The 21,138-nt window shown below is 44.5% G+C and overlaps 1 protein-coding gene across 2 annotated transcripts in view; it reads left to right on the plus strand.

Annotated features, from left to right (window-relative positions):
• Positions 1-21,138, plus strand: part of GCC2 (GRIP and coiled-coil domain containing 2) — a 155,542-nt gene that overhangs the window by 7,577 nt on the left and 126,827 nt on the right. For both annotated transcript variants that reach the window (XM_038759937.1, XM_038759938.1), the window contains exons 3-4: positions 1,737-1,821; positions 17,286-17,353. In XM_038759937.1, coding sequence (XP_038615865.1) covers positions 1,737-1,821; positions 17,286-17,353 — 153 coding nt within the window. The remainder of the gene's footprint in view (positions 1-1,736; positions 1,822-17,285; positions 17,354-21,138) is intronic.

Below are 21,138 nucleotides of genomic sequence, written 5' to 3' on the forward strand. Positions count from 1 at the left end.
AGCATAGGGCATTCATTGATAACAATTCGCTCTTTATTCCCTTATGTACAAAGGTGTCGTCATTCAGTTTCACTGACTCTTTTCCTTTTGGGTTGAAGAACCTGCTGCTCTCCAAATATGACATTGTATGCAAAAGCCAATGTTAATATAGTTATTTCTGCCTCCAAATATGACATTGTGTGCAAAAGCCAACGTTAACATAGTTATTTCTGCCTCCAAAGCAATCCTCTTTTCTTGTACAGGCGATTTAGATTAGTCTTCCTTAAGAAACAGATTGTTCAATTCTTGGAAGAACAAAAAGCATAGGGCATTCATTGATAACAATTCCCTCTTTATTTCCTTATGTACAAAGGTGTCGTCATTCAGTTTCACTGTCTCTTTTCCTTTTGGGTTTAAGAACCTGCTCTGCTCTTCAAATATGACATTGTTTGCAAAAGCCAACGTTAACATAGTTATTTCTGCCTCCAAAGCAACCCTCTTTTCTTGTACAGGCGATTTAGTTTCTTTCCTCGCATAGAAAGCGTATCTCCCGCTCGTCCCCCTCTCCATCCCCCCCATCTTACCTCCTTCCCTTCCCCACAGCAATCAATCAATCGTAATCAATCAATTGTATTTATTGAGCGCTTACTGTGTGCAGAGCACTGTACTAAGCGCTTGGGAAGTACAAGTTGGCAACATATAGAGACAGTCCCTACCCAGCAGTGGGCTCACAGTCTAAAAGAGGTGACCGGTATATATGTATATATGTTTGTACAGATTTATTACTCTATTTATTTATTTTACTTGTACATATCTATTCTATTTATTTTATTTTGTTAGTATGTTTGGTTTTGTTCTCCGTCTCCCCCTTTTAGACTGTGAGCCCACTGTTGGGTAGGGACTGTCTCTAGATGTTGCCAACTTGTACTGTGTGCTCTGCACACAGTAAGCGCTCAATAAATACGATTGATTGATTGATCACTTCATTACCAGTAATAAGCGCTTAGAACAGTGCTTTGCACATAGTAAGCGCTTAATAAATGCCATTAAAAAATGTTTAATCAGAGGTGGATGCTCCGGACTCATCATAATGGAATTAAACATTATCCCCCTCCAATTAATTTACTTTTTGCATCCGCATCTCACTTGATGTGAGATCCCCCTTCTAGACTGTGAGCCCACTGTTGGGTTGGGACCATCTCTCTATGCTGCCAACTTGTACTTCCCAAGCGCTTAGTACAGTGCTCTGCACACAGTAAGCGCTCAATAAATGCGATTGATTAATTGTTTTGTTGTCCATCTCCCCCTTCTAGACTGTGAGCCCACTGTTGGGTTGGGACCATCTCTATATGTTGCCAACTTGTACTTCCCAAGAGCTTAGTATAGTGCTCTGCACACAGCAAGCGCCCAATAAATACGATTGAATGATTGAATGAATGATGTAACGTAGTGGACAAGTTTCAAAATAGTTGCAGTAAGAAAGTGAGATGGTCACAGTAATCATAAGTACTTTATTCAGCCAAATACTAAAGTATCTTACTTATTGAACACTTAAATTGTTCAGTGCACTGCCAAGCTCTGGGATATGTGCATCATCAGATCAGACAGAGCTCACAATCCTATTAGGGAGAGCAGTGCTTTGCCCCATTTGGTAGATTTGGAAATTGTGGCACAGAGAGGTTAAAATGACTGTTTTAAGAGTAGAAATACCGTTCCTATGCCAAGATAAGCTTTATAATTTATCTTTCATTTTATAGTTGGACACGCTGCCAAAGGAAGATCTCATCAAATTCGCCAGGAAACAGATGATGCTTATACAGAAGGTGAAGTCAAGATGCGCAGGTATCGATTTGTGTCTACTGTTCAAGATTATTTCTGATTAACAATGGGAAGTAGCTAGTATTAACACGGCAGCCTCTAATTTAGACCTCCGGTTAATACGTGGTGTGTTCCAGCCAGCCAGTCTTGTGAAACTGAGCCCCTTCCTTCCTCTCCCCCTCGTCCCCCTCTCCATCCCCCCCATCTTACCTCCTGCCCTTCCCCACAGCACCTGTATATATGTATATATGTTTGTACAGATTTATTACTCTATTTTACTTGTACATATCTATTCTATTTATTTTATTTTGTTGGTATGTTTGGTTTTGTTCTCCATCTCCCCCTTTTAGACTGTGAGCCCACTGTTGGGTAGGGCCTGTCTCTATATGTTGCCAATTTGTACTTCCCAAGCGCTTAGTACAGTGCTCTGCACATAGTAAGCGCTCAATAAATACGATTCATGATGATGATGATGATGATTGATGATGATGATGATGAAACCTGGTCCCATTTAAGATTCCCCCCACTCGTAGCGTTTGATGTTGCGATTCTCTCCCAGCTCCAAGCCGTAGTTCCCTTCTCATGATTGAGAAGAGAGAGACGAGAAAACCCGGTTTGTTCAAGATTCATTCATTCAGTCGTATTTATTGAGCGCTTACTGTGTGCAGAGCACTGTACTAAGCGCTTGGGAAGTCCAAGTTGGCAACCTATGGAGACGGTCCCTACCCAACAGTGGGCTCACAGTCTAGAAGGAGGAGACAGACAACAAAACGTATTAAAATAAAATAAATAGAATAGAACCTGATCGCCTTGAACCTCCCCAGCGCTTAGAACAGTGCTTTGCACAGAGTAAGCGCTTAACAAATACCATTATTATTATTTATGATTATTATTCTCTGTGCCTCAGTTCCTTAGGGGTATTTATTGAGTGCACAGCCCTGTACTAAGCCCTTGGGAGAGTCCAATATAACAGAGTCGGGAGATGCGTGGCTCCTTGGAGAAGCGGCTTCTTCTTCTTGGAGAAGAAGCTCCTTGGAGAAGCAGCGTGGCTCAGTGGAAAGAGCCCGGGCTTTGGAGTCCGAGGTCATGGGTTCAAATCCCGGCTCCGCCAGTTGTCAGCTGAGTGACCCTGGGCCAGTCCCTTCACTTCTCTGTGCCTCAGTTACCTCATCTGCAAAATGGGGGTGAAGACCGTGAGCCCCCGTTCAAGATGTAATTTTACTCTTGATGAGGACTAGCCAACTTGTACTTCCCAAGCGCTTAGTACAGTGCTCTGCACACAGTAAGCGCTCAATAAATACGATTGATGATGACTAGAGCCGTTCTGGAGAATGTGGCTTCTGTCGGCGTCAGAATGAGGACGGCGTGAGGAGAGAGAAATGGAGGCTCCGAACAAAGCATCGCAGTGGCATTTAGTCGGAACCCACCGAGTGTGAAGCGTCATTCAAAAAGCTTGGGGAAAGTTCAGCGGAAGCAGCGAACTTGGGCAAGTCACGTCTCCGAGCCTCAGTTACCTCATCTGTAAAATGGGGAATAAGACTGTGAGCCCCATGTGGGACAACCTGATTTCCTTGTATCTACCCCAGTGCTCAGAACAGTGCTTGGCACATAGTAAGTGCTTAACAAATATTCATTCATTCAATTGTATTTATTGAACACTTACTGTGCGCAGGGCACTGTACTAAGCGCTTGGAAAGTCCAAGTGGGCAACATCTAGAGACGGTCCCTACCCGACAGCGGGCTCACAGTCTAGAAGGGGGAGACAGACAACAAAACACGTGGACAGGTGTCAAAATCGTCAGAATAAATAGAATTATAGCTATATGCACATCATTAACAAAACAAATAGAATAGTACATGTGTACAAGTAAAATAGAGTAATAAATCTGTACAAATATATACAAGTGCTGTGGGGAGGGGACGGAGGTAGGATGTGGGATGGGGAGGAGGTTATTAGTATTATGTGCAGTTAAAAGGGGAGTTTGGAAGGAGTGAATAATGCGAGCTGAGAGAGAAAATGTAAAATGGGAAGTACCAGCGGTGGGCCAATGAAGTTAATGGCAGGACGTTTTTGCTAGAGGTGGAAAGAGGCGGAGAGCCATCTGAGGACAATGTTTGAGAGAGATAATTCAGGTAGCAGGGTGTGAGATGGAAGGGAGAGTAGACTCACTAGTGAAGAAGCAGATATCTTAAGCATTTGGACCAGGATGATGAAGAAGGAACTCATCTGGGGGAAATGTGAAAGAAAAACCAGGAAAATTTAGCAGTGAGCCAGATACGAGAGTCAAGGATAAATACCCAGGCTCTTGCGACAGGGAGGTTAGTGACGTCATTGCCTGAAATGGGAAAGTTAGCCGGAAGAGTCGATCCGGGGGGGAAGATGAGGAGTTCGGCTTTAGACCGTGTTGCGCTTGACGTGCCGGCGGCCATCCCGGGAGAAACCGCAGAGGAGGTGAGAGGGCCCACGGCTTAGCGATGTGGATTTGGCCCCCTTCCCCGGAGAGCGGGAAGCCGAAGCACGTAGCAGGAGAAGGCCGCGGGAGTCGTCTTGGCTGTTTGAATCAAGTTTTTTCCGAGAAGGATATTTCATCCGGGAACAAAGGAGATGCCCTCTTAGGGAGGGCCAGTAATCCGGCCAGCCCGGTCTTCTGCCCCGTTCGGTGACAACAGGAGGCTTAGAGGAACTGGGCGGTTATTGCCGTCTTTTTATTTTATTAGTATTTGCTAAGCGCTTGTTATGTGTCAGGTGTTTTTCCATGCGCTGGGGTAGATTCAGCGGAGTCGGGTCGGAAACAGTCCCCGTTCTACGTGGAGAACAGGTGAAGTGTAAACATCCCCATTTTACAGTTGAGGAAGCCGAGGCACAGAGAAGTCAAGTGACTCGCCTAAGGTCACACAGACAAGTGGTGGAGCTGGGACTTCTAGAACCCAATCAATCCATCGTATTTATTGAGCGCTTACTGTGTGCAGAGCACTGGACTAAGCGCTTGGGAAGTACAAGTTGGCGACATATAGAGGCAGTCCCTGCCCAACAGTGGGCTCGCAGTCTAGAAGGGCAGCGTGGCTCAGTGGCAAAGAGCACAGGCTTTGGAGTCAGAGGTCACGGGTTCAAATCCCGGCTCTGCCAATTGTCAGCTGTGTGACTTTGGGCAAGTCACTTCACTTCTCTGGGCCTCAGTTACCTCATCTGTAAATGGGGATGAAGACTGTGAGCCCCCCGTGGGACGACATGATCACCTTGTAACCTCCCCAGCGCTTAGAACAGGCTTTGCACATAGTAAGCGCTTAATAAAATGCCATCATTATTATCCACTAGGCCACTCTGCTTCCTTGCCCTCTATCCTTAAAATCTGGGATGAACCTTCTAACATCCCCAACTTTTCTCTCTTAATTATCCATCGTGGGCTCCGCCTCCTTCAAAAAAATCTACTTATTTTCTAGTTACACAACTGTCTGTGCAAGGGAGGTCCCATTGTTGGCAGGGAACGTGTCTGTCTTTTGATGTTGTATTGTACGCTCCCAAGCTCTTAGTACAGTGCTTTGCCCGCAGTAAGTGATCAATAAATGCGATCGAATGAATGAATACGCTTTTACCGGCTGCCAGAGATACCCAGTCTTGGTAGGAGCTGGAAAGTTCAGTTAGGTGCCCCCTTTATCTCGCAGTTGTGGGGTTTGGTGGTAATAATTCTGTGTTCATCAAAATCATGGCATGATGTTGTCCATTCCAGTGGTATTTCATTCATTCATTCAATCGCATGGATTGAGCGCTTACTGTGTGCAGAGCACTGTACTAAGCGCTTGGGAAGTACAAGTTGGAACATATAGAGACGGTCCCTACCCAACAGTGGGCTCCCAGTCTAGGTATCTCTTTAGCATCGTGTTTCCAGACCACTGTTTTGATTTGTCCTCATAGGGAACCAACTCCACTACCCTGATCATTTCCCATCGCGATCCCTTCTTGGTAATAGTTTTTAGCTGTTAACATCCTTCAATCAATCAATCAATCGTATTGAGCGCTTACTGTGTGCAGAGCACTGTACAAAGCGCTTGGGAAGTCCAAGTTGGCAACATCTAGAGACGGTCCCTACCCAACAGTGGGCTCACAGTCTAGAAGGGGGAGACAGAGAACATAACCAAACAGATTAACCAAATAAAATAAATAGAATAGATATGTACAAGTAAAATAAATAAATAGAGTAATAAATACGTACGTAAATACATCCTTCCTAAGATTCTGGGACCAGAACTGAGCACAATATTTTAGGTGTGATAATAATTATGGTATTTGTTAAGTGCTTACTATGTGCCAGGTACTGAACTAAGGATTGGGGTGGATACAAGCAAATGGGGTTGGATACAGTCCCTGTCCCACGTAGGGCTCAGAGTCTTAATCCCCATTTTACATTCAGTCAATCAATCGTATTTATTGAGCGCTTACTGTGTGCAGAGCACCGTACTAAGCGCTTGGGAAGTACAAGTTGGCAACATAGAGAGACGGTCCGTACCCAACAGTGGGCTCACAGTCTAGAAGGGGGAGACAGAGAACAAAACCAAACATATTAACAAAAAAAAATAAATAGAATTACAGGTGAGATCATTGAGAGCCAGATAATAATAATAATAATAATAATGGTAGTATTTAAGGGCTTACTCTGTGCTAAGCACTGTTCTAAGCTCTGGGGGGATACAAGGTCATCAGGTTGTCCCACGGGGGGCTCACAGCCTTAAACCTCATTTTACAGAGGAGGGAACTGAGGCCCAGAGAAGTGAAGTGACTTGCCCAAGGTCACCCAGCAGACAAGCGACGGGCCAGGGATTAGAACCCATGACCTTCTGCTTCCCTGGCCCATACTCTATCCACTTGGCCAGGCTGCCTCAGGCTTCTGATGTAGCACATAGCCACGTTTTGTGTTTTGTTTTCGAAACAGACAGAGAAGCAGCGTGCCGTAGTGGAAAGAGCCCACTCTGCCATTTGTCTGCCGTATGACCTTGGGCAAGTCACTTAATTTCTCCCTACCTCACATACCTCCTTCCCAGACTGAGCCCCTTACTTCCTCTCCCCCTCTTCCCCCTCTCCATCCCCCCCGTCTTACCTCCTTCCCTTCCCCACAGCACCTGTATATATGGTTGTACATATTTATTACTCTATTTATTGATTTATTTTACTTGTACATATCTATCCTATTTATTTTATTTTGTTAGTATGTTTGGTTTTGTTCTCTGTCTCCCCCTTTTAGACTGTGAGCCCACTGTTGGGTAGGGCCTGTCTCTATATGTTGCCAATTTGTACTTCCCAAGCACTTAGTACAGTGCTCTGCACATAGTAAGCGCTCAATAAATACAATTGATGATGATGATGATGATGAAATGGAGAGTAAGACTGGGAGCCCCATGTGGGACTGGAACTGTGTCCAACCTTGCTTAGCTTGTAGTGTTCCCCAGCGCTCAGTACAGCGCCTGCCACATAGTAAGCGCGTAACAGACGTAGCTGCTGCCAAATGCTGGGCCGGTCATTTGGGGGAAAAAAATAATAGTCCTTCTAGACTGTGAGCCCACTGTTGGGTAGGGACCGTCTCTATATGTTGCCAACTTGGACTTCCCAAGCGCTTAGTACAGTGCTCCGCACACAGTAAGCGCTCAGTAAATACAATTGAATGAATGAATGAATAATGATGGTATTTATTAAGTGCTTATTATGTGCTAAGCACTGTCCTAAGCGCTGGGGAGGATACAAGGTAATCAGGGCGTCCCACGTGGGGCTCACAGGCTTAATCCCCATTTTACAGATGAGGGAACTGAGGCTCAGAGAGGTTAAGCGACTTGCCCAGGGTCACATAGCAATAGGTGAAGCAGCGTGGCTCAGTAGGAAAGAGCCCGGGCTTTGGAGTCAGAGGTCATGGGTTCAAATCCCGGCTCTGCCAATTGTCAGCTGTGGGACTTTGGGTAAGCCACTTCTCTGGACCTCAGTTCCCTCATCTGTAAAATGGGGATTAAGACTGTGAGCCACCCGTGGGACAACCTTGTAACATCCCCAGCGCTTAGAACAGTGCTTTGCACATAGTAAGCACTTAATAAATGCTGTTATTATTATTATTGTTGTTATTATTATTATTAAGTGGCGGAGGCGGGATTAGAACCTACATCCTCTGACTCTCAAGCCTGTGCTGTTTCCCCTATTTACAGTCACCCCAAGATCATTTTCCTGAATGATGGCTCTGAACCCATCATCCCTGTAATCATAGGTTGAGTTATTTTTCTCTTCATTGAGCAATCAATCGTATTTATTGAGCACTTACTGTGTGCTGAGCACTGTACTAAGCGCTTGGGAAGTCCAAGTTGGCAACATATAGAGACAGTCCCTACCCAGCAGTGGGCTCCCAGTCTAAATGCAGTATCTTAAACTGGCTCGTGTTGAAACTTTTGCTTAATCACCCAGTTCTCCGAGGTCTTCCTTCATTTAACCTCCAGATACCCGGTATTAAACTCACCAGAAAAATTTAGGGTCAGCTGCTAATTTAGGGGTTTCACCGCCCATTTTCCCGTCAAGCAAACTGATAATAATAATATCTATTGAGCGCTTACCGTGTGCAGAGCACTGTACTAAGCACTTGGGAAGTACAAGTTGGCAACATATAGAGACGGTCCCTACCCAACAGTGGGCTCACAGTCTAAAAGGGGGAAACAGAGAACAAAACCAAGCATACAAAGAAAATAAAATAAATAGAATAGATATGTACAAGTAAAATAAATAGAGTAATAAATATGTACAAACATATATACATATATACAGGTAAATAATAATAATGATGGCATTCGTTAAGCGCTTACTATGTACAAAGCACTGTTCTAAGCGCTGGGGGGGATACAAGGTGATCAAGTTGTCCCCACAGCACCTGTATATATGTATACATGTTTGTACATATTTTTTACTCTATTTATTTATTCATTTTATTTGTACATGTCTATTCTATTTATTTTATTTTGTTAGTATGTTTGGTTTTGTTCTCTGTCTCCCCCTTTTAGACTGTGAGCCCACTGTTGGGTAGGGACTGTCTCTATATGTTGCCAATTTGTACTTCCCAAGCGCTTAGTACAGTGCTCTGCACATAGTAAGCGCTCAATAAATACGATTGATGATGATGATGAAGTTGTCCCCCGGGGGACTCACAGTCTCAGTCCCCCATTTAACAGGTGAGGCAACTGAGGCTCAGAGAAGTGACGTGACCTGCCCAAGGTCACACAGCAGACACATGGCGGAGCCGGGATTCGAACCCGCGCCCTCTGACTCCAAAGCCCGGGCTCTTTCCACTGAGCCGCGCGGTGAAATAAAACCACCGTTAATCACCACCAGTGCTCAGTACAGCGCCTGCCACATAGTAGGCGCTTAGCAGACATCATAAAAAGAAATCCTTCTTGATCATCCCCAGCATCTGGGTGCTTGTAGCTGCTGCCAGATGCTGGGCCGGTCATTTTGGGGGAAAAAAATAATAATAACAGGCCTTCTAGACTGTGAGCCCACTGTTGGGTAGGGACCGTCTCTAAGCATTGTGGCTCAGTGGAAAGAGCCCGGGCTTTGGAGTCAGAGGTCGTGGGTTCAAATCCCGGCTCCACCACAAGTCTGCTGTGTGACCTTGGGCAAGTCACTTCACTTCTCTGAGCCTCAGTTCCCTCATCTGTAAAAATGTGGATGAAGACTGTGAGCCCCCCGTGGGACAACTTGATCACATTGTATCCTCCTCAGCGCTTAGAACAGTGCTTTGCACATAGTAAGCGCTTAACAAATGACATCATTATTATTATTATTATTATTATATGTTGCCAACTTGGAGTTCCCAAGCGCTTAGTACAGTGCTCTGCACTCAGCACCATTGGAATAGCACAGCGTATTGGACGCACCATTGTTGAAACATCTCTGGCTGGTAAGCGGGTCCCTTCAACCCGCATTTCCTTAGTTTTACCCTTTTTTAGTTTCCTCTTCCCCGGGTGTCCCCAGAACACTGCTGCTCATCCCACCGTAATGCTGTTTTAAACGTCTTTGGAATAGCAGTGGTCAAAGGTCCTTTAAAAAAAAGTCGAAATATCTGGGTTCTTTATGGTCTTTGCACTGTATCAACTGACTCCTTTATTTGCTTATTGTTTCATTGAAAAAACTCCAGTCGCTCAGTGAGGCGCGTTTTCTCCTTGTCTGCATCAATGCAGCGTGGCTCAGTGGAAAGAGCGCGGGCTGCATTCATTCATTCATTCAATCGTATTTATCATCATCATCAATCGTATTTATTGAGCGCTTACTGTGTGCAGAGCACTGTACTAAGTGCTTGGGAAGTACAAATTGGCAACATATAGAGACAGTCCCTACCCAACAGTGGGCTCACAGTCTAAAAGGGGGGAGACAGAGAACAAAACCAAACATACTAACAAAATAAAATAAATAGAATAGATATTTATTCATTCATTCATTCAATCGTATTTATTGAGCGCTTACTGTGTGCAGAGCACTGTGCTAAGCGCTTGGGAAGTCCAAGCCGGCATCATAGAGAGACAGTCCCTACCCAACAACGGGCTCACAGTCTAGAAGGGGGAGACAGACAACGAAACACATAGACAGGTGAATCAATCAATCAATCAATCGTATTTATTGAGCGCTTACTGTGTGCAGAGCACTGTGCTAAGCGCTTGGGAAGTCCAAGTTGGCAGCATCTAGAGACGGTCCCTACCCAATAGTGGGCTCACAGTCTAGAAGGGGGAGATAGACAACAAAACAAAACATATTAACAAAATAAAATAGAGTAAATATGTACAAATAAAATAGAATAATAAATACGTTACAGCATATATGCATTCATTCATCCATTCAATCGTATTTATTGAGCGCTTACTGTGTGCAGAGCACTGTGCTAAGCACTTGGGAAGTACAAGTTGGCAACATATAGAGATGGTCCCTACCCAACAGCGAGCTCACAGTCTAGAAGGGGGGCCGGGAGCTTGGGAGTCAGAGGTCATGGGTTTGAATCCCGGCTCCACCACTTGTCAGCTGTGTGACCTTGGGCAAGCCACTTAACTTCTCTGTGCTTCAGTTCCCTCATCTGTAAAATGGGGATTAAGACTGTGAGCCCCATGTGGGACAAACTGATCACCTTGCATCCCCCAGCGCTTAGAACAGTGCTTTGCACATAGTAAGCGCTTAACAAATGCCACCATTATTATTATGATTATTATTATTATTAATGCTTACTGATCCTAAAACTTTACTGTAGATTCTTCACATTTCCCAGAGCATAAAGTAGACAAACTGAGGACTCATTCCCCAAAGTCCTTTCAGAGAGGAAGAGATGACAGTCTTCCGCCAGCCTTCCTTTGTACTGACCTTATTTATTCATTCAGTCGTACTTATTGAGCGCTCACTGTGTGCAGAGCACTGGACTAAGTGACCTTATTCATTCATTCAAGCGTATTTATTGAGCGCTTACTGTGTGCAGAGCACTGTACTAAGTGACCTTATTCATTCAAGCGTATTGAGCGCTTACTGTGTGCAGAGCACTGTACTAAGCGCTTGGGAAGTACAAGTTGGCAACATATAGAGACGGCCCCTACCCAACAGCGGGCTCACCGACCTTAGGTGACAGTAGGTTGCGTGCAGCTTCACAAATTTTTCTTTGATCTCTTCCAAACTCTTTGGTGGTTGGAGAACATTTGGTTTTTATATTTTTTAAGTCCCTTCTCCCCTCAGTCTCTTCCACAATTTTTCCACAATTAGAGAAGCAGCGTGGCTCAGCGGAAAGAGCCCGGGCTTTGGAGTCAGAGGTCATGGGCTCGAATCCTGGCTCCACCAATTGTCAGCTGTGTGACTTTGGGCAAGTCACTTCACTTCTCTGGGCCTCAGTGACCTCATCTGTAAAATGGGGATAAAGAGGGTGAGCCCCACGTGGCACAACCTGATCACCTTGTAACCTCCCCAGCGCTTAGAACAGTGCTTTGCACATAGTAGGCGCTTAATAAATGCCATTATTATTATTAATTTTGTTCACATTTTATCATCGTTTCCTGGGTTTTGGGGGCGGCTCTCCCCCTGCCCCACAGCAAGAATGCCAGATTTTAATCAGAGTAATCCGGTAATTAATTAATCAGTGATAGTATTTATTAAGCGCTTACTATGTGCAAGCACTGTTCTAAGCGCTGGGGAGGTTACAGGGTGATCAGGTTGTCCCATGGGGGGACACAGTCTTAATCCTCATTTTACAAATGAGGGAACTGAGGCCCAGAGAAGTGAAATGATTTGTCCAAAGTCACACAGCTGGCAATTGGCGGAGCCGGGATTTGAACCCATGACCTCTGACTCCAAAGCCCGGGCTCTTTCCACTGAGCCACGCTGCTTCTCTAGCACTGAGACTCTAGACTGTGAGCTCATTGTAGACAGAAATGTGTCTGTTGGTATAGTGTGCCCTCCCAAGTGCTTAGTACAGCGCTTTGCACACAGTAAGCGCTCAGTAAATACGATTGAAAGTGGCCCTCCTAAGCGCTTAGTACGGTGCTCTGCACACAGTAAGCGCTCAATAAATACGATTGAATGAATACATTAGGGTCCTGCCGTTCAGCAGGTTTAAATAATGTGTGTAAGTTTGTGTGTGATTTTTCCATATGGATTCAAAGACAATTCCAGAAAAATCATTTATCCAACTAAAATCATCCTAAATTAATGAATCCTTGAGGATAATTAGTACCTGCCATTATTACTCCCTGCCTTTGTTCGACAGGGATTTGTTCGACACGCTGCCAGAGAAGCAGCGTGGCTCAGTGGAAGGAGCCCGGGCTTTGGAGTCAGAGGTCATGGGTTCAAATCCTGGCTCCGCCAGCTGTCAGCTTTGTGGCCTTGGGCCAGTCACTTCACTTCCCTGGGCCTCAGTTCCCTCATCTGGAAAATGGGGATTAAAACTGTGAGCCCCCCCCCGTGGGACAACCTGATCACCTTGTAACCTCCCCAGGGCATAGAACAGGGCTTTGCACATAGTAAGCGCTTAATAAATGCCATCATTATTATTATTATTTTATGTTTCCTTTTGATTCGCTACCTCATCCCTGGCCAGGTTGCCTGTGGTCAAGTCTCATGACCCGATTTTTATTTTCAATACCTGCAAGGGCTTCCATGCCACTCCTCCGGTTTGTACTTGTACTTCCCCAGCGCTTGGTACAGTGCTCTGCATACAGTAAGCGCTCAATAAATACGATTGAATGAATGAATGAATGAATGAATGATAGCGCTCACCTCCTTCAGGAGGCCTTCCCTGACTGAGCCCCCCCTTTTCCTCTGTTCCTCCTCCCCTCCCCATTGCCCCCACTCCCTCTCTCTACCCTACCCCCTTTCTCTCCTCCTCAGGGTATTTTTGTACCTATTTATTACTCTATCAATGATGTGTATAGAGCTATAATTCTATTCATTTTGCTGCTATTGAAGCATCAATAAATAAAATTTATTTATTTTACTTGTACATATTTATTCTAATTATTTTGTTAATATGTTTTGTTTTGTTCTCTGTCTCCCCCTTCTAGACTGTGAGCCCACTGTTGGGTAGGGACCATCTCTATATGTTGCCAACTTGTACCTCCCAAGCGCCTAGTACAGTGCTCTGCACACAGTAAGCGCTCAATAAATACGATTGAATGAATGAATGAATGTTAGGATTTTGATGTTGAGTGTTGACGTTGTCCCTCGCATTCAGCACCGCATCCTCCGCCCGTCCGCCCCTCCCTCCCGTAGCATGTAGCAGCCCGACGCCCCGTTGATGTGCTTCTCTCCACCAAACCCAAATTGGCCGTTTATATTTAAATCATTCAGTGACTCAGTGGTATTGATTGAATGCATATTGGACAATCAATCAATCAATCAATCATATTTATTGAGCGCTTACTGTGTGCAGAGCACCGTACTAAGTGCTTGGGAAGTACAAGTTGGCAACACACAGAGACAGTCCCTACCCAACAGTGGGCTCACAGTCTAAAAGGGGGAGACGGAGAACAAAACCAAACATACTCACAAAATAAAATAAATAGAATAGATAGGTACAATTAAAATAAATAAATAAATAGTGTAATAAATATGTGCAAACATATCTACATATACAGGTGCTGTGGGGAAGGGAAGGAGGTAAGATGCGGGGGATGGAGAGAGGACGAGGGGGAGAGGAAGGAATGGGCTCACTCTGGGAAGGCCTCCTGGAGGAGGTGAGCACACAGCACTGTAATAATAATAATAATATTAATAATAATGATGGTATTTGTTAAGCGCTTACTATGTGCAAAGCACTGTTTTAAGCGCTGAGGAGGTTGCAAGGTGATCAGGTTGTCCCACGTGGGGCTCACAGTCTTCATCCCCATTTTATAGATGAGGGAACTGAAGCACGGAGAAGTTAAGTCTTTATTTGAGAAGCAGCGTGGCTCAGTGGAAGGAGCCCGGGCTTTGGAGTCAGAGGTCATGGGTTCAAATCCCGGCTCCACCACTTGTCAGCTGTGTGACTTTGGGCAAGCCACTTAACCTCGTCTGTAAAATTGGGATGAAAACTGTGAGCCCTCCGTGGGACAGCCTGGTCACCTTTGTAATCTCCCCAGCGCTTAGAACAGTCCTTTGCACATAGTAAGAGCTTAATAAATGCCATCATTATGAAGTGACTTGCCCAAAGTCACACAGCTGACAGTTGGCAGAGCCGGGATTTGAACCCATGACCTCTAACTCCAAAGCCCGGGCTCTGTAGTGAATGCTTGGGAAGGTACAGTACGGAAGAGTCGGTAGGTGTGATCCCTGCCCACAAGGAGCTTACGGTCTACAGGGGAAGACAGACATAATTATTACTTAACAAATGCCATTATTATTCTTATTCTTATTATTACTGATAGTAATAATAATAATAAATGTCGTATTTTTAATAGTAGTTGTTAAGGACTTATTATGTGCCAGGCATAATAAGAAGCAGCGTGGCTCAGTGGAAAGACCACAGGCTTTGGAGTCAGAGGTCATGGGTTCAAATCCCGGCTCCACCACTTGTCAGCTGTGTGACTTTGGGCAAGTCACTTCACTTCTCTGGGCCTCAGTTACCTCATCTGCAAAATGGGGATGAAAACTGTGAGCCCTCCGTGGGACAACCTGATCACCTTGTAATCTCCCCAGCGCTTAGAACAGTGCTTTGCACATAGTAAGCGCTTAATAAATGCCATCATTATTAAGTGACCTGCGCGAAGTCACAAAGCTGACAGTTGGCGGAGCCGGGATTTGAACCCACGACCTCTAACTCCAAAGCCCGGGCTCTGTACTGAATGCTTGGGGAGGTACAGTACGGAAGAGTCGGTAGGTGTGATCCCTGCCCACAAGGAGCTTACGGTCTACAGGGGAAGACAGACATAATTATTACTTAACAAATGCCATTCTTATTCTTATTATTACTGGGAGTAATAATAATAATAAATGTCGTATTTTTAATAGTAGTTGTTAAGCACTTATTATGTGCCAGGCATAATAAGCAGCAGCGTGGCTCAGTGGAAAGACCACGGGCTTTGGAGTCAGAGGTCACGGGTTCAAATCCCGGCTCCGCCACTTGTCAGCTGTGACTTTGGGCAAGTCACTTCACTCCTCTGGGCCTCAGTTACCTCATCTGTAAAATGGGGATGAAAACTGTGAGCCCTCCTTGGGACAACCTGATTACCTTGTAATCTCCCCAGTGCTTAGAACAGTGCTTTGCACATAGTAAGCGCTTAATAAATGCCATCATTATTAAGTGACTTGTGCAAAGTCACAAAGCTGACAGTTGGTGGAGCCGGGATTTGAACCCATGACCTCTAAGTCCAAAGCCCAGGCTCTGTACTTAATGCTTGGGAAGGTACAATACGGAAGAGTCGGTAGGTGTGATCCCTACCCAAAAGGAGCTTACGGTCTACAGGGTAAGACAGATGTTATTATTACTGGTAGTAATAATAATAATATAATAATAATAATAATAATAATAATAAATGTGGTATTTTTAATAGTAGTTGTTAAGCGCTTATTATGTGCCAGGCATAATCACTGGGGTAGATGAGTTAATCAGGTTGGACACGGTCCCTGTCCCACATAGGGTTTATGGTCTTAATCCCCATTTTATAGATGTGGTAACTGAGGTACAGAGAAGTGAACTGACTTGCCCAAGGCTTGTTAAGTGCCGACTATGTGCCAACCACTCTACTAAACAGTAGCATAGATGCCAGAAAATTAACAATAATAATAATAATAATGATGGCATTTGTTAAGCGCTTAGTATGTGCAAAGCACTGTTCTAAGCGCTGGGGGATACAAGGTGATCAGGTTGTCCCCCGTGGGGCTCGCAGTCGTAATCCCCATTTTCCAGATGAGGTAACTGAGGCACAGAGAAGGGAAGTGACTTGCCCAAGGTCACACAGCAGACGTGTGGCAGAGCTGGGATTCGAATCCATGACCTCCGACTCCAAAGCCCAGGCTCTCTCCCCAGAGCCACGCTGCTTCTCATAGTAGATTCTACATGGAGCCCGCAGTCTCAGTAGGAGGGAGAACAGGTACTGAGTCCCCATTTTGTCGGTGAGGGAACCGAGGCACAGAGAAGCGAAGTGACTTGCTTACGGTCACACAGCAGGTAAGTGACGGAGCTGGGATTTGAACCCAGGTCCTCCGACTCCCGAGCCCGTGCTCTTTCTGTCAGGCCATGCTGCAATTGCAAATGGGGGAATAATAGAATATAAGGATATATACCTGTGGGCCATGGGGTCAGCGCATAGAACAGTGCTTGGCACACAGTAAGCGCTTAACAAATACCATTATTATTATTATTATTATTATTATTATTCACAGTATCAAAGTGCTAAAGGGGTTCACCGACCCCCTTTTGTTCTCTGTCTCCCCCTTCTTAGACCGTGAGCCCACTGTTGGGTAGGGACCGTCTCTATATGTTGCCAACTTGGACTTCCCAAGCGCTTAGTACAGTGCTCTGCACACATTAAGCGCTCAATAAATACGATTGATTGATTTGATTGATTAATTCACAGACACAACGTCATCCTTTAGGCAGCTCCAAACCACAATTCTGGGACCTAAGCTATCGTAACTAAAATAAACCTAGTCCTAGCTCAGAGAGGTGCTACTACAGAGTTCGGGTATGGATACGGAGTAAATTGATTTTAGAAAAAGAATGGAGATTAAATACACTTAAAAGTAACTTTTTTGTACTTTCCTTTTTTAAAAAAAGCTTCAGTTTACGACATTGAAAGAATGAAGTTTTGCGTCGAGCCCGCTGTTAGGTAGGGATCGTCTCTCTAGGTTGCCAACTTGGACTTCCCAAGCGCTTACTACAGTGCTCTGCGCACAGTAAGCGCTCAATAAATATGAATGAATGAATGAGATTGCATTATGTACGTCTAATCTAATGAATGCCCTTGCCATTTTTCTCGGTGAATTAGGATTTGTTCAAAATAGTGTGTTTTTTCCAATGTCTCTCTAGAACTGGAGAAAGAGGTGGAAGAACTCAAATCCAAACCAGCCCCCGGAGGAAATGAGGATGTGATTCAGGTAGCAAAATAGCATTTCTGGAATGTGCTTTTCTTTCTAAATGGTTTTATTGGGCATTTTAAAAATTGTGAGCTTTGGTCGCTCTCTTTTTTTCCAGATATAAGCATTTGAGGTGGGTGCTTCCTTCTGGATTCCTTTTGTTTTCCGAGATATTCAGCGCAAATAGAAGGCATCCAGATGAGAAATAATCGTCTCTCCCAGCTGCTGTACTGGCCTGGTTGAGTAGTTGAGAAGCAGCGTGGCTCAGTGGAAAGAGCCCAGGCTTTGGAGTCAGAGGTCCTGGGTTCAAATCCCGGCTCCGCCAATTGTCAGCTGTGGGACTTTGGGCAAGTCACTTCACTTCTCTGGGCCTCAGCTCACTCATCTGTAAAATGGGGAGGAAGACTGTGAGCCCCCCCGTGGGACAACCTGATCACCTTGTAACCTCCCCAGCGCTTAGAACAGTGCTTTGCACGTAGTAAGTGCTTAATAAATGCCATCATTACTATTATTATTAGTCTTTATTTCAAAACAAAGGAAAGAGAAAGTGACTCTGGGCCCCAGGGGGCAGGTTGGGTGGCATAGAGTGGGGCTGGAATCTCTTGATTTTGTTTTATAATAATAATAATAATAGTAATAATAATAATAATAATAATAATAATGGCATTTGTTAAGCGCTTACTATGTGCAAAGCACTGTTTTAAGCGCTGGGGGGATACAAGGTGATCAGGTTGTCCCACGGGGGGCTCACAGTCTTAATCCTCATTTTACAGATGAGGTAACTAAGGCTCAGAGACGTTAAGTGACTTGCCCAAGGTCACGCAGCAGGCACGTTGGTGGAGCTGGGATTCGAACCCATGACCTCTGACTCCAAACCCGGGCTCTTTCCACTGAGCCATGCTGCTTTCATGGTTTATATGGTCTTTGTAAAGCGCTTAATCTGTGCCAGGCACTGTACTAAGCCCTGGAGTAGATAAAAGCTAATCAGGTTGGTCACACAGCGGGTTCATAGTCATAATCCCCATTTTACAGGTGAAGTAACTGAGGCATAGAGAAGGGAAGTGACCTGTCCAAGATCACACAGCAGACAAAGGCCAAGCTGGGATTTTTGTTTCCTTGTTTTCTAGGGCTACTAGAGGTGTGACTGGGAGAGGAGCCTAACATTTTTGGCCAGCTCTGTTCTCTGAAAGTGAGAAATGAGTCTTTTTGAAAGGGAGTGGAGATGAAGTTACGCTCTTTATCCCAGAGTCAATCAATCAGTTGTACTTACTGAGCGCTTAACTGTGTGCAGAGCCCTGTCCTTAAAGCTTGGGAGTGTACCATACAACAGAGTTAAACCTGGTTCCCTTTATTCATTCATTCATTCATTCATTCATTCATTCATTCATTCATTCATTCATTCATTCATTTATTTATTTTGCTGCTTATTTATTTATTTATTTTACTTGTACATGTCTATTCTATTTATTTTACTGTGTTAGTATGTTTGGTTTTGTTCTCTGTCTCCCCCTTTTAGACTGTGAGCCCACTGTTGGGTAGGGACTGTCTCTATATGTTGCCAACTTGGACTTCCCAAGTGCTTAGTACAGTGCTTTGCACACAGTAAGCGCTCAATAAATACGATTGATTGATTGATTGATTGATTCCCTTGCCATAGAGAGCTCACAATCACACTTAGTACAGTGCCCTGCACACAGTAAGCGCTCCATAAATACGATTGAATGGATGAATGAATGAAAGAGGGAAAACCACCAAAGGAGAACTGCCATATCCCTTTCCCACATACAAAATATTTACTTCACTGAGTAGAACAATATTTTCTTTAAATAACTTGCGACTTATAATTACTAGACATGTGCGTTGGAGTTTTTGTATTTTAAAATGCTCCGTCATCGTGTAGCAGAGTCTTTGCTTTGGCAAAGGGTTGTTTTTCCAGACGGCTGAAACAGGAGGAAAATTTTTTTCTCTTTCAGAATGCAGCCTGGTCTATAGCTCGTCCTCGTTCAAAATGTTTTCTCGTGCCGTCTAAAGACAGAGCTCTCATCGGGTGTCTAGTTCATTTGTTCATTCAGTCGTACTTACTGAGCACTTACTGAGTACAGAGCATTCATTCAGTCGTATTTATTAAGCGCTTACCATGTGCAGAGCACTTTACCAAGTGTTTGAGAGAGTGCAATACAACAACAGACAGGCCCATTCCCTGCCCACAACGAGTTCACAGTCTAGCAGGGGAGACAGACAGTAATATACATGAATGAATAAATAGACTTTTAGACTGTGAGCCCACTGTTGGGTAGGGACCGTCTCTATATGTTGCCAACTTGTACTTCCCAAGCGCTTAGTACAGTGCTCTGCACACAGTAAGCACTCAATAAATACGATTGATCGATTGAATAAATAAATAAATGAATAACTTAGGTAAACCACAGGGCCAGTGGCAGGTGGCCAAAGGGAAGCTTGCCAGAGGGGAGGCCCGGCTGCAGGGAGTAATAATAATAATAATAATAACTTTTGTATTTGTTAAGTGCTTACCATGTGCAAAGCACTGTTCTAAGCGCTAGGGAGGATACAGGGTGATCAGATTGTCCCATGTGGGGCTCACAATCGTAATCCCCATTTTGCAGATGAGGGAACTGAGGCCCAGAGAAGTGAAGCGACTTGCCCAAAGTCACCCAGCTGACAAGCGGCGGAGCCAGGATTTGAACCCATGACCTCTGACTCCCAAGCCCGGGCTCTTTCCACTGAGCCACGCCGCTTCTCAACAAAGAGAGTCAGCTTTGCCTGCCTCCAGCTGGGATTCTCTCCAGATTCATTCATTCAGTCGTATTTATTGAGCGCATACTGCGTGCAAAGCCCTGTATGAAGCGCTTGGGAAAATACAGTATCAATCAATCAATCAATCAATCATATTTATTGAGCGCTTACTGTGTGCAGAGCACTGTACTAAGCGCTTGGGAAGTACAACAACAGACACATCCTCTGCCCACAATGAGCTCACAGTCTAAGCTGGGAGACAGACATTAATATTCATAAACTAACTGACAGATATATAATAATAATAATAATGTTGGTATTTGTTAAGCGCTTATTATGTGCCAAGCACTGTACTAAGTGCTTGGGAAGTACAACAACAGACACATCCTCTGCCCACAATGAGCTCACAGTCTAAGGGGGAGACAGACATTAATATTCATACCTCCTTCCCTTCCCCACAGCACCTGTATATATGTATATATGTTTGTACATATTTGTTACTCTATTTATTTATTTATTTTACTTGTATATATCTATTCTATTTATTTTATTTTGTTAGTATGTTTGGTTTTGTTCTCCGTCTCCCCCTTTTAGACTGTGAGCCCACTGTTGGGTAGGGACTGTCTCTATATGTTGCCAGCTTGGACTTCCCAAGTTCTTAGTACAGTGCTCTGCACACAGTAAGCGCTCAATAAATACGATTGATGATGATAAACTGACAGATATATAATAATAATAATAATAATGATGTTGGTATTTGTTAAGCGCTTATTATGTGCCAAGCTTGCACTGTTCTAAGCACTGGGGTAGATACAGGGTAATCAGGTTGTCCCACATGGGGCTCACAGTTTTAATCCCCAATTTCCAGGTGAGGTAACTGAGGCACAGGGAAGTGAAGTGACTTGCCCGAAGTCACACAGCAGATAAGTGGCAGAGCCGGGATTAGAACCCATGACCTCTGACTCCCAAGCCCGGGCTCTTTCCACGGAGCCACGCTGCTTCTCTCTACATATGTGCTTAGTACAGTGCTTTGCACGTAGTAAGCGCTTAAT

The sequence above is a fragment of the Tachyglossus aculeatus genome, chromosome 2, assembly GCF_015852505.1.
Source record: "Tachyglossus aculeatus isolate mTacAcu1 chromosome 2, mTacAcu1.pri, whole genome shotgun sequence".
Lineage (NCBI taxonomy): Eukaryota > Metazoa > Chordata > Mammalia > Monotremata > Tachyglossidae > Tachyglossus > Tachyglossus aculeatus.